Source organism: Primulina tabacum, chromosome 2 (genome assembly GCF_025594145.1).
Source record: "Primulina tabacum isolate GXHZ01 chromosome 2, ASM2559414v2, whole genome shotgun sequence".
NCBI lineage: Eukaryota > Viridiplantae > Streptophyta > Magnoliopsida > Lamiales > Gesneriaceae > Primulina > Primulina tabacum.
The window spans coordinates 54,007,326-54,018,717 of record NC_134551.1 but is presented as its reverse complement, the minus strand read 5'-3'; the positions used below and the strand labels follow the sequence as shown (position 1 = coordinate 54,018,717).

The 11,392-nt window shown below is 34.4% G+C and overlaps 2 protein-coding genes across 3 annotated transcripts; both read right to left on the bottom strand.

The window, feature by feature from the left end:
- Positions 1-1,097: 1,097 nt before the first annotated feature.
- On the bottom strand, positions 1,098-4,664 carry LOC142537049 (amino acid transporter AVT6A-like). The gene is made up of 6 exons (XM_075642586.1): positions 4,337-4,664; positions 3,508-4,022; positions 3,112-3,264; positions 2,512-2,715; positions 1,824-2,289; positions 1,098-1,511 (listed from the first exon to the last, which is right to left on the bottom strand). Exons 2-6 carry the CDS (start codon positions 3,935-3,937, stop codon positions 1,373-1,375), a joined length of 1,392 nt encoding a protein of 463 aa, XP_075498701.1. The 5' UTR covers positions 3,938-4,022; positions 4,337-4,664; the 3' UTR covers positions 1,098-1,372.
- A 4,210-nt stretch (positions 4,665-8,874) lies between these two features.
- On the bottom strand, positions 8,875-10,962 carry LOC142537048 (zinc finger protein CONSTANS-LIKE 2-like). Of its 2 annotated transcripts, none has more exons than XM_075642585.1 (3): positions 10,368-10,962; positions 9,867-10,243; positions 8,875-9,426 (listed from the first exon to the last, which is right to left on the bottom strand). In XM_075642585.1, exons 1-3 carry the CDS (start codon positions 10,738-10,740, stop codon positions 9,061-9,063), a joined length of 1,116 nt encoding a protein of 371 aa, XP_075498700.1. In that variant the 5' UTR covers positions 10,741-10,962; the 3' UTR covers positions 8,875-9,060. The 2 variants fall into 2 exon arrangements, with proteins under 2 accessions (XP_075498700.1, XP_075498699.1); XM_075642584.1 differs by having other exon boundaries at positions 8,877-9,426; positions 9,867-10,249; positions 10,368-10,960.
- Between the last annotated feature and the right edge of the window lie 430 nt (positions 10,963-11,392).

Here is an 11,392-nt window from a genome sequence, read left to right as displayed (position 1 = left end):
TATGTATTTATTCGAAGGTAAAACTCGATAAACTACAACTTCGGTTCATATCTTTCACGGATCTGACCTCGACTTACGATCTTGAAGGAAGAACGATGTGGAGAGGGTTTTCATTTCCCGTCAGATTTTTTGGGATACAGAGCGATGCTTAGGGGAGAAGTGAACAATTATGGCAACTATATCCCCATTTCTTCGAAAGATCTGAATAAAAATAAAATTTATTTAAATTAAAATATTAAAGGGTATTTTGGTCAAAAATCACTTTATCAACATTTTATCCTTCTTGTTTATTTCACACCACACATGATATTATATATATCTCAAATTACATATATTAACTTATCAAACATTTATCAATCAAATTATCAATCATTCAATTATCACATCCTAAAAATCAAGCGAACCCAAAGATGATTAAGTCATTACTTAAGCAAATCATTATTTAGTCAGCAGCTAGTTCGAAACCATCGGATAACATTTCACCACCGTCGAACAAATCAAACTTTCGAAGTCAGTTTGGAACGTCCGAACGAAGATCAGAGGTTCCCAATCGACGATCAGAGCTTCCAAAGTATAGTGTCAAATTAATATCGACACGTAAGAATTCAGAGCTTCGGGCTTCCGAACGACGAGGTGTCACAAATATAGTTCGAAATGTCCAAACTCGAGTGCGAAGCTTCCAAACTCAGCCTGTAAATAGGTCACTAGGGATTTAGAATTTGTACAACATTTGCAAGCCTTCTCTCTATATTCTAGTACATTCTAGGATTTTTACAATTGTTCTTGAAGTCTGTAAGGGTTGCACAAAACTCACGTAATAAGCAGCAACTCAAGAATTGAGCTATGAAGCTATCGTTCCCAAAAGGCAGATTATAGACAACTGTCTCGGTTATCATGGGAAAAATCATGTTTAGAAAGATAATAATCTAGTATTATGATTATTCAGACTTACCGTTGGCATAGCGGGATTTATGTTTTATTATTATTTTTTTTTTGTTTCCGTTGTTTCACTTTGTTGAGATTATGTTTTAATTAAGGTATGCATGTTAATCACATCATACACAAATACCAAATCCAAGTGGGAGAAATCAAGCTGGTGAAACAGAACGTATACATATCTAGATTTATGGTTGATAATGATTACATGATCCTGAGTACAACACAATTATTGAAATACAATGCAAACACAAACAATACAACTAGAACCTTTCGCTTTCAGAAAGACAACTCAGCATTTAAGTTGAGCAGCAGACTGCTGGAGCGACCGAAACCCGGACCTGCACACTTATAAATCCAACCATTTTACCTGAATGAATACATTTCCATTTTTTACAATGGAAGTCTTTAGCTTATAAATAATAGAGGTCATCAATTATTCACGTTTTGGTGAATTCTTCTTGAATAATGAATAGGTGTCGCTGTATATCGCCACCAGATTAGAGAAGATGGCTAAGACAATCATGAATATAGATAAGATCTTGTCCTTCTTCGTGGCTATGCCATACCGGTCCCTGGGCCAACAAGAATAGTGTCACGGTTAACTTCACGTAATTTGGGCAAAAATTTTGTGGGACCAAGTTGAACTCATATAATCTAACGCATTCAAGTGGTTCATATTGTAATATTCTGTCCCATGTCAGATTGTGGAACGTATGTGAGTTACTTTATACGACTGAGCAATGACCACTTCTAGGGGTTTGGAGTATAACCATTTTTGTAAAGTGAGTGCAGAAGCAAATCAACTATTTAGAAAACCCACTGTTGAGAAACACTGCTTGTATGGTGTTGTGTGCCTGGGGCATGACACGAATAATTAAACTTACCGGAGTGTCACCGCAGACGGAAGTATGAAACCAATGCAAACAGCAGCTGTAGCTCCAGTGAACTGGAAGGCGTCCCAAATGCTTGGTATGAAGTTTGCACCCAAAAAGATGACAACAATGAGCCCAATACTGAGCACCGCAAACCTGGAGTTGTCTGAAACCAATGGCCTAGCGGATGGAAATAGGAGCCCGTCTATGTTTAGCCTCAGGGGATAAAAAACAATGGGAAAAACAAGCATCAAATGGGCTGCATAGCTAACACGGACAGCATCGTTGAGTAGTGATCCAAATGGAATGCCAAGATCCGTTGAGAAGTTGGCAAGAACATCATCAAGTATTGCTTCACCAAATAGGAGGTACCCGAAGATGCTAGTCATTATATACACACTTGAGCAAAGGAGAAGGGAGGTTCTAACAACCGACTTTATCTGTGTGTTATCATCAAGCTCGTTGGCTATTGAATGTACTGCAAAACAAAAAATTTGAGGACTTGAACACACGTCTCTAGCTGATTGTATCCAAAACTTGGATTATAAAAATGGCCGAGTATTTCTTTTACTGAAAGTAAATTTAAGAGCCATTGTAAATTTACACATTTATCAAAAATCTGTTTATGGTTCTGTCGAATGTAAAAGCATCAAGTATACGGGTGCAAAATTAAGGCCCAAAAATTGAATTGATTACATACCATTGTAATGGCATATGTACGCGGTGACAAGAACAGGAACTGCAGTGAAGAGGTTGAAGAATGAAGCAACATCGGTGACATTGGGAAGCAATCTAGGCATCAGAACAGTTCCATTTATCAACTTCAAGAACGTAATCCCCACAGTAATGACAAGAAATACAACGGCCAGTGCAACTGATAGAGTAGATGTGTATCTCAATGAATCTGTAAACAAATGAAAGAAACATTAAACTTCAACAGATGGAAGGGGAAAATAAACTACTCACAAAATCAGTAAACAAAGGCACAGAACAAGATTAAAAAAAATCCTTGTGTTATTTTCGATACAAACAAGATTAGTTGGGCTATTGCGATTCTTGTATTTGGTGGGAAACTAGCTCACATGACACAACTAAATATATAGAAAAGGGAAGAGTTAAAAACATGAAGAGCATAATATTTCAAAAGAATAACATAAAATTAAATCCCAAGTATCCCAGAGGAAGTCAAATTGCTCACGCAGTTAGTTCAGTAAGGTGCAAAACCAAGTTATCGAGTAGCTTATCTCGAAACATGTACCAACTTTCAAGCTACAGCCAAAAAAAACAAGAAGGGGCTCACCAATTCGCTTTAAGCCTGCCAATGGAGCAAATATGACGAGGGTGGTGATAAGAAGAACAGAAAAACGAGTATTCCACCAGTGTTCTCCAAACCAGCCTTCAAGAACACCAGCATGATGGACTCCTCCGGATGTTGTTCCAGAAAGCACATCACCTTAACATCATACGCATTCACAAAGTTAATACTGAGACAATAAAAGCTTTAGGATCAACTGTCTACTGGTGTACCAAAAGTTATAATTTGTGAAACCAGTGTGACTCAAGCCATTTAAATAATACAGTATCCCAAACACTGTATTTCGATTTCTGTGCTGCCAAGGCTGCCACATAGTACAGAAGCCCTGTAATAACTTTTTGCGGAGATGCACGTGCAACTAAAATTCAATCAAAAAAATACCTATGATAATCATGTACACAACGAGCACACCAATGTTGTTGACTAACACACAGATCTGAATCAATATCCTGCCATACTTTCCAAAAGCATCCCCCATAAGTCCTCCATAAGAAGCAGACTTTGCAGTCCGGCTAAACCTAAGCAAAAACTCAATTGAGGCATGTGTCAAGAATGCCATAAAAATTATCATAGCAATTCCAAGAATGAGTCCCAATTGCTTCATGGTTGCAGGTAATGCCATTATTCCAGCACCCACAATTGTCGTGGACAGATTAAACACCGACCCACTAAACGAAGCTCCATTAAATTCATCGAACCCGCTCCCTTCCTCGTGCTTAGTGGGCAACAATGGGGATTTCTCATCGACAACTACTTGCTTGCTCTTTCTTGGCCTTTTTTCTTGCGTGTACTTAATACTTCCAGTAGTCATTTTTCAAGTAATTGTCGAACAATTGTGTCAAGATTGGACTTTTAATGTATGATTACAACAGAAGAAACTCCCCGGCTTGTTTAACCTAAAATATCAGTTTAAAACACTTTTTAAATAAAGGCGAAACAACCTTTTTCAGGAGAATTTTTTGTGATAAGAAACATTTAACAGACTAATCAATTTAGAAACAGTTAGAAATCAATTTCAAGATAATTCAGTTACTTATATTCTTCGAAATCAAATCATAAACAAGAAACTCTGAATCCCAAATCAAAATTACTTGGCTGAATTCATTAAAAATCAATCCACCAATCCAATCATCGGACAAAACGCAGCCAAAAAAAAAATCAAAAATCAAAACCCACAATCAATAAAACCCTACGAACATAAATTTCATACCTCGTAACAAAGTAGCCAATGGTTAGAGGAAGCGATGATGGGAACGGAAAGAAACGGAGAGATAAATTTTCACGTTTCTTGAAATGAGTAATATAATAATATCATCAAATCAAGTATGCTGCTACAGGGACCGTGACTCGCTTTGATTATTCTCCGAACAAATCAATGGCAGTAAATTCAAGAATTCTATTGCTTGAAAGAAAGAAAGAAAGAAGTGGGTTTCCCCTATGCTACATAAATCGATAACCACAGGCGTCGTTTTCCTCCGAGAGTCCGATTGATTAAACGACTCCTGCTTGTGGGGTACACGCGGTATCACTCAAATTACTCTTGGTGTGCGTGTGGCCAATTCCATTTTCACCTGAATCGAAGGATTAAAATAAAGAAAGAATAATCGGGATTTCATTGATTTTACAGCATCATTATTTTTTATATCGATATTGTTGGCAATTGGGTGGTTCCGATGAGGATTGAGCGGACATCATTAATCGAGGAATGCGATGATGTTAAAATACCTTTTTATTTTTATTTTATTAATTTCCTTTTCTTTTAGAAATAAAGATTAAAAAAATTGGTATATCTTTTAATTTTTGGAGACCAAATACAATTAGAAAGAGTGCTTCAAAAGGTGTTTGTTTTTAAGTTGGAATTTTAAAAATATTTTTAAAATAAGAGTTATGATAATTTTGTAATTGGATAAATAAATAAATAACTATTTAATTCATAAAATATGTTTGAAAGTATTTTTTGAAGAGCTTTTTAATTCATTAATTGATATATGTTTTTCTATTATACTTCTAAACAAGTGTAATAACGATATATATTATACTTCTATTATATATATAAATAATAAAAAAACAACGTGTTAAATTGATAAATCATAACGATATCCGTAAATATTGAAAAATAAAGCATAAAAAATATTAGACAAAATAATACCTATGGTTATATTATAATTAATTAATTAATAACTCGATTTTTAAAAGAAATTAAAGAAAGACAATAAATTTCAATTCTAAAACAAACATATGAGTAGGAGAATAATTGTGAATAATTTCATATAATCATTTAAAAGAAAATTTTATGTAAAATAGAGAATATTTTGAAATTGTGAATAATTTCGATATGATAAGATGATCGACTAAGATTGTTTTGATTCTAGGTTATTAAAAAGCTCTTTAAAAACTCTAAATATTGACTTTTGAAAAAAAAACACTAAATTTACTTAATTAAGTGCTTTTTTAAAACACACAAAAAAAATCTCATCCAAACAAATATAAAATTATAAAAATCACATAAAAAAAAAAAAAACTCACACTCTTTTCTTACTCTAGTTTTTTATTCCAAATGGACTCTAAATCTCCAAAGCCCATTTCTACATCATTATGTTTGTAAATACATGGATTTAGGCAAAAACTTGTGTGATACGATCTCACGAGTCGTATTTTGTGAGACAGATCTCTTATTTGGGTCATCTATGAAAAAATATCACTTTTTATGCTAAGAGTATTATTTTTTATTGTGAATATTGGTAGGATTGACTCGTCTTACAGATAAAGATTCATGAGACCGTCTCAGAAGATACATACTCATGCATTTAATATTATGCTCATAAATAACCCTGATTGCTTACCGACTTCTTAATTTAATCATAATAATTTTCCAGATTACAATACCTGATAGTGATTAAATTATTAGGACTTGAATTAACTATGTATCTAATGACAACAAAAAGGACACAATTTAGGTAAGACGTCACATTGTCATATTGAATGATCACACTTTTTGGGCGGCCACACGACATCGATTGGATTTGGAGTCATTCGGCTGAACACGGCATTTTGTAGGAAGAGAAATTTACGAGTAATATAATTAAAAGTAGGTCTATTATGAAACGATATCACGAATCTTTATCTGTGAGACGGATTAATCATACCGATATTTACAATAAAAAATAATACTCTTAGCATAAAAAGTAATACTTTTTCATAGATGACCCAAATAAGATCCGTCTCATAAAATACGACCCATGAGTCTCACACAAGTTTTTGTAAATGCATTTTTGGTACGAGGATGATTTAGATTTGTGAGAGTATTTGAAATAATTATTTTAAATGGTCAAGTTGAAATTTGAAATTTGTTTGTAAGTCAAATAAACAAATGAATTTGTTACGATAAAATCTATAGATTCGAATACCTATTTAATTTACGTGATTTTAGTATTTTTTTTAAAAAAAAACTTATATGGGCTAGTCATGTTTAGACTAATTAGGATGATATAGCCCAATGTGTTTCATGAATATTTTGCTTCATCGAATTAGTTTGGATCATTGGACCTATACTCACAGGCAACAAATGAACTTAATATTAATTTGGACTAACATCAAAAGATAAACGACCCACGATGACTATCTTTGTAATTAATAATTCAAGTCAAAAATTAAAAATTCAAGAAATTTAGTATGTTGTATTCAATTTAGAGTTTTGATGGTATTTAATAACTTTTTCAAATGATAGACTTTTATAGATTTTTATTGACATTTACAGAATCTCACAGATTTATAAACTGATTAATGTGGATTCGTGTAGATTTTTTTGCAAGATTTTTATAGACTTTTGTGAAATTTTTTTAATAAATTTTTAAATTTTATACTTAATTATAACATATTATTTTTTATTAATTTTTTTGAACCAATAATTAATTGACATATATAACATATTCAGTTTGAAATAGTTTTTCAAAATTTATATTAATAATTAAATTTACTTATTTAAAAGTTAAATCATTTAATATTTACATATGTATATATGTGGGTTTGTATAAATGTTTATAAATTTTTTAAAATACATCAATTGATTAATCTGTAACATTATTTTTGAATTGATAATATACATGTGAAAAAAATATTATTTAGCATTGTGTGAATATAATTTTATATAAAAATATTGTAGCTTACATATTAATTGATCTGACGGTGCCGAGTGGGAGGGCTGTCGCTCAATCTTTCTAACTTGCTATGAAAATGCAAAAAAGAATTTAAAAAATCATAGTTGTTGCGAGGCTATTCAATTATTAAGAATTAAACGATATTTTTTATCATCTTTTATTATTATTGAGTGTTTTACATAAATTTATATAAAATCATAAATTAAAAATCACAAAATCAATTCTAAAATTCAAAATTTCCTATGATATTAAAATAAAAATTATTAAATGAACAATCAGCCAAAAAATAAAAATTTTGAAAAAGAAAGATGAAAAAATATATATAGATATACACTTCGAAAATTTGAGAGAGTGATAGAAATAGATGAGAGGAGAGAAGATAAGATAAGAGAGAGGTGAAACGATAGAGAAAGAAATAAATAGATTGTGTATGAGTTAGAAGTTTTAAAAATTCATCCAAAACTTTTGTTGAACCAAATACAATTTTTGACAATTTATACTTGTATCTTAGGCTTTAATGTTTGTACGTTATATTAAAAGTATATTGAAAATTTGAATACATATTTATAGAGTTTTTAAAAGTTAATGTTGAACAACTCTTGAGTTTTTAAAATTACATGAAAAACTATTTTCAATATCAAGACTTATATAGAGTACTTAGAATAACGGAATATGAGGCCCATTTCCGGACGCTGGTGGAAAATGAGAATGCTTTAAAGGGTAGTCCACCAGCAGCCAAATCCGTGGTAGAAAGTCTGCCTGCGGGGTTTCTGACAAAAGAAGAAGTGGGACAGAATAATAATTGTATAATTGCTTGTGTAGTTTGTAAGGACGAGGTTTCAGTTGGAGAGAAAGTGACTAGATTGCCTTAGCTTGTTTTCATCTGTACCATAGAGAATGCATTTCACCACGACTCGACGTGCCCTGTTTGCAGATTACGAGAAGAGAAGGCGTGAGAGAGGTGGTGGTGTATTTGATGTTCGTGTGGTTGACGGTGACTTTGAACTTTTACCTTGACAATGTGAATTAGATTGAAGAGTGGCGTACGAATTTGAGAACATTTTTTGGTTTTTGGAGTGTAAGTATTGCAACGTATGTGGAACTGGTGAAGCTGCAAAGTTTTGTGGTTATGAGGCCGGATGTATTATATGCTTGCAGCCTCCAGTTCTCGGAGATTGCTGCATTTCTTTCGAGATCATGATGAGCATTTAAGTTTCATTATCCAATGTAAGCCCAGAACTTTTCTTGCAAATTTACAACCCCCACGCGGCCGCACTATCTGATTAGGAGCCGTGGATCTTTTTTTGTAGAAAAAGAAAATTGAAATTAACAGATGCAACTTTATAAGAATATAATTTTGCATCCCAAGATGACAAAAATCTCCCGGTAGACTTTGCTAACTTCATTGTGCTAGTTTCTTTTGAAAGATTTATCATCTTCCAACAGATTGTCATATTTTTCTTCAAAGGGAAATGAAAAATCTGTAATTGTCGTATTTCTTGGAATTCAACTTTATTTTAATCAATTTTCGGCCATATTTTCCTACACACGCTCTATATTTTACACAGTATATATATATATACACACATACAAAGATAATCGTGGATTCCTGTAAAAAAAATCAAGAACGAATACACGCACATAAATCAACTTAGATATGACACGAATCAAGTTCAAGAAATCAAATTACCATTAATATAAATATGAGTTAAAAGCAAGAAAAAGTATCAGCAGTAGTAGCTTTAATCGCTCTTCACATTTTCCTGATACCCACCAATCAGTATGATGGAACAATCCCATATCCAGTTTCTGCCATTATGGAAGTAGAAAACATCTGATCCACTTCCACTTCAACATCTTTTCTTTTAGCAAATCGACCCTTGATTCTTGGTCTAATTTCTGCATATGCTTTTCTTGATGCATATCGAATCGTCTTCTCGAATTTTCTAGCCTTTTTCTTCTCTCGATACCTCAAGACTCTTGCTTCTCTGTCCATTGGAGTTAACTGCAGAGTTGGTGCCTGAATTGATGAACCTGAGAAAAGATCGATTGTCCCTTTTGGAGGTCTTGTGTGGGAGACTGAGGAGATATCGGACGATGTTGCTTCTGGAACCACACCAACGTCCACCGGCGAAAGGGAAACCTGGGAAATTATGTTATAAGGATATTGTATCATGATTACTGTGCTATTTCTAATTCATCTCGACCATTATTAATAGTAAATCTAACAATTTAAAGCTTGACTTCTAAAAATAAATCCATGTCTTATGCTGTTATTATTCTTATTATGAGGGTAATGTGGGATCGAGAGGTTTGTTTTGATTGAACTCAGGCCCTTCGAGTGGTTTATGCCAGCACTGTACGTAGCAAGCGTATATTAACTCGGATAATATTCTTATATCATTTTACATCCCCAATTCCCCTTACATGTCACTTCTATTTTCTCATGTATAATATTTTGTGTGTCATGCATCACAAACTCTCGATCAAATCAAAATTTTTCCCTAAGATAAAAGTGTTCCGTATATATTGCAAGAATTTCACTTAAATTTTGTGTAATATTTATTGGCAAAGGTAACTTACTATATGAGATTTCGAAGGAGGATAACTTCTGTACCCCAAGTTAGAAGCCTTGCACTCAAATCCCATATGGAAAAAAACGTCCTTTTCTTTACAATTCTGGATCGGGACAACACTGTCTCCTCCATAGTTCCTTTGAGAAACAGTGCTGTTGTAATTCTGCTGCAGACTATTGTACTGATCGTTGAACTGGTTGTCTAGACGTGGATTATAATCATCAATATCAAAACACTCATCCACTTCTTCACCGAATAAACCCCCACTTTCATTGCTTTGATTTTCTCTATTCTTTGAAGGATTGAGCAGTAGCCATGATGCTGCTTCGTCTTCATCTTCTTCATCTGCGTCATCTCCTTCCCGAGTCAATAAATCATCTGCTGCTGCAGCTGCATCATTAACAGTTAGCATGTACATAGTTTAATTTGTGTTGAAGATTACTAAACTGGTTTATTCTTCCGTATATGATTATAAATATATTTCAGAAAGCATTTTCGCATATTTCACCTGTTACGAACCCGCCAGGTCTAGGAAATGAGGGGCCGTAGAGTAAGCCCCGAATCGGCAGAATCGGAACTCGGTGGTGGCGGCGAGCGAGAGGGTTTGCGGAGTGTATATCAGAGTCGCAAGAAGTGCAGAGAGATGCAGCATCAGCCTTACACAAGAAGGCAGCCGGAGCACGCTCACATGCCTCGCAAACCAAAACACGCTCGTGGCGGGAAGCCAGCAGATTGGCCGCGTGGATACGGGCATCACAGCTGCTGCAGAGGTACGCCATGTCTGCGCAGCAGTACACAGTGCATGCTGCGGAGTGGCACGTGTCGCAGGCTCTGGCCCAGGTGTTAAGGCCCTCGTCGCCATGTTTCTCGAATTTCAGCATGGTCTTTTTCTATTTACTGTGCTTGCATATTCTTCAAGTGCAAAGTAGCATGTGACGAGTTGTGGCGAGGGCGGAGTCTGTAGTAATGGAGTGAAAAGGGGTTGGAATAATCCAAGGGACGACACGTGGCAGGAAGTTAGTGGGTGGAAATTGTTGTGCTATAATTTTGTGGTTGGCATGAAAAGGTGGTGGGGCTATATATGATGAGGTGATAGGGATCAAAAATATTATTTCGGGGGTGTCATGTAAAGTGATAATTTTTCCATCTCATTTGGGTTCTATTCGGTTGGTTCGGCTACTTCGATACCAACCCCGAATCGGCTTTAGTTGTTCTAACAAGTGCAAGGTAATCAAGATTAATGGTTGATTATTGGCCATGTTCTTTGATCCAGAGATTCAGGCATGCCATAAATCATTCAATTTCCATCAAAGTTCGTGATTACTAGACACGGTGTCTTGTTGTTCAAACCTAAAACTCAATTTCTTGATTTGATTACAAATCGGGTATAGTGTCCCGAGTACAAGTCGCATTCAAACACACAGAATTCTTGCCCATTGATGAATATGAATTTTGCATTGATGGACGTGGCTGAAATTGAGTCACGTACAAAATATGTGGAACAGAACATATGACGACGACAGTATCTATATC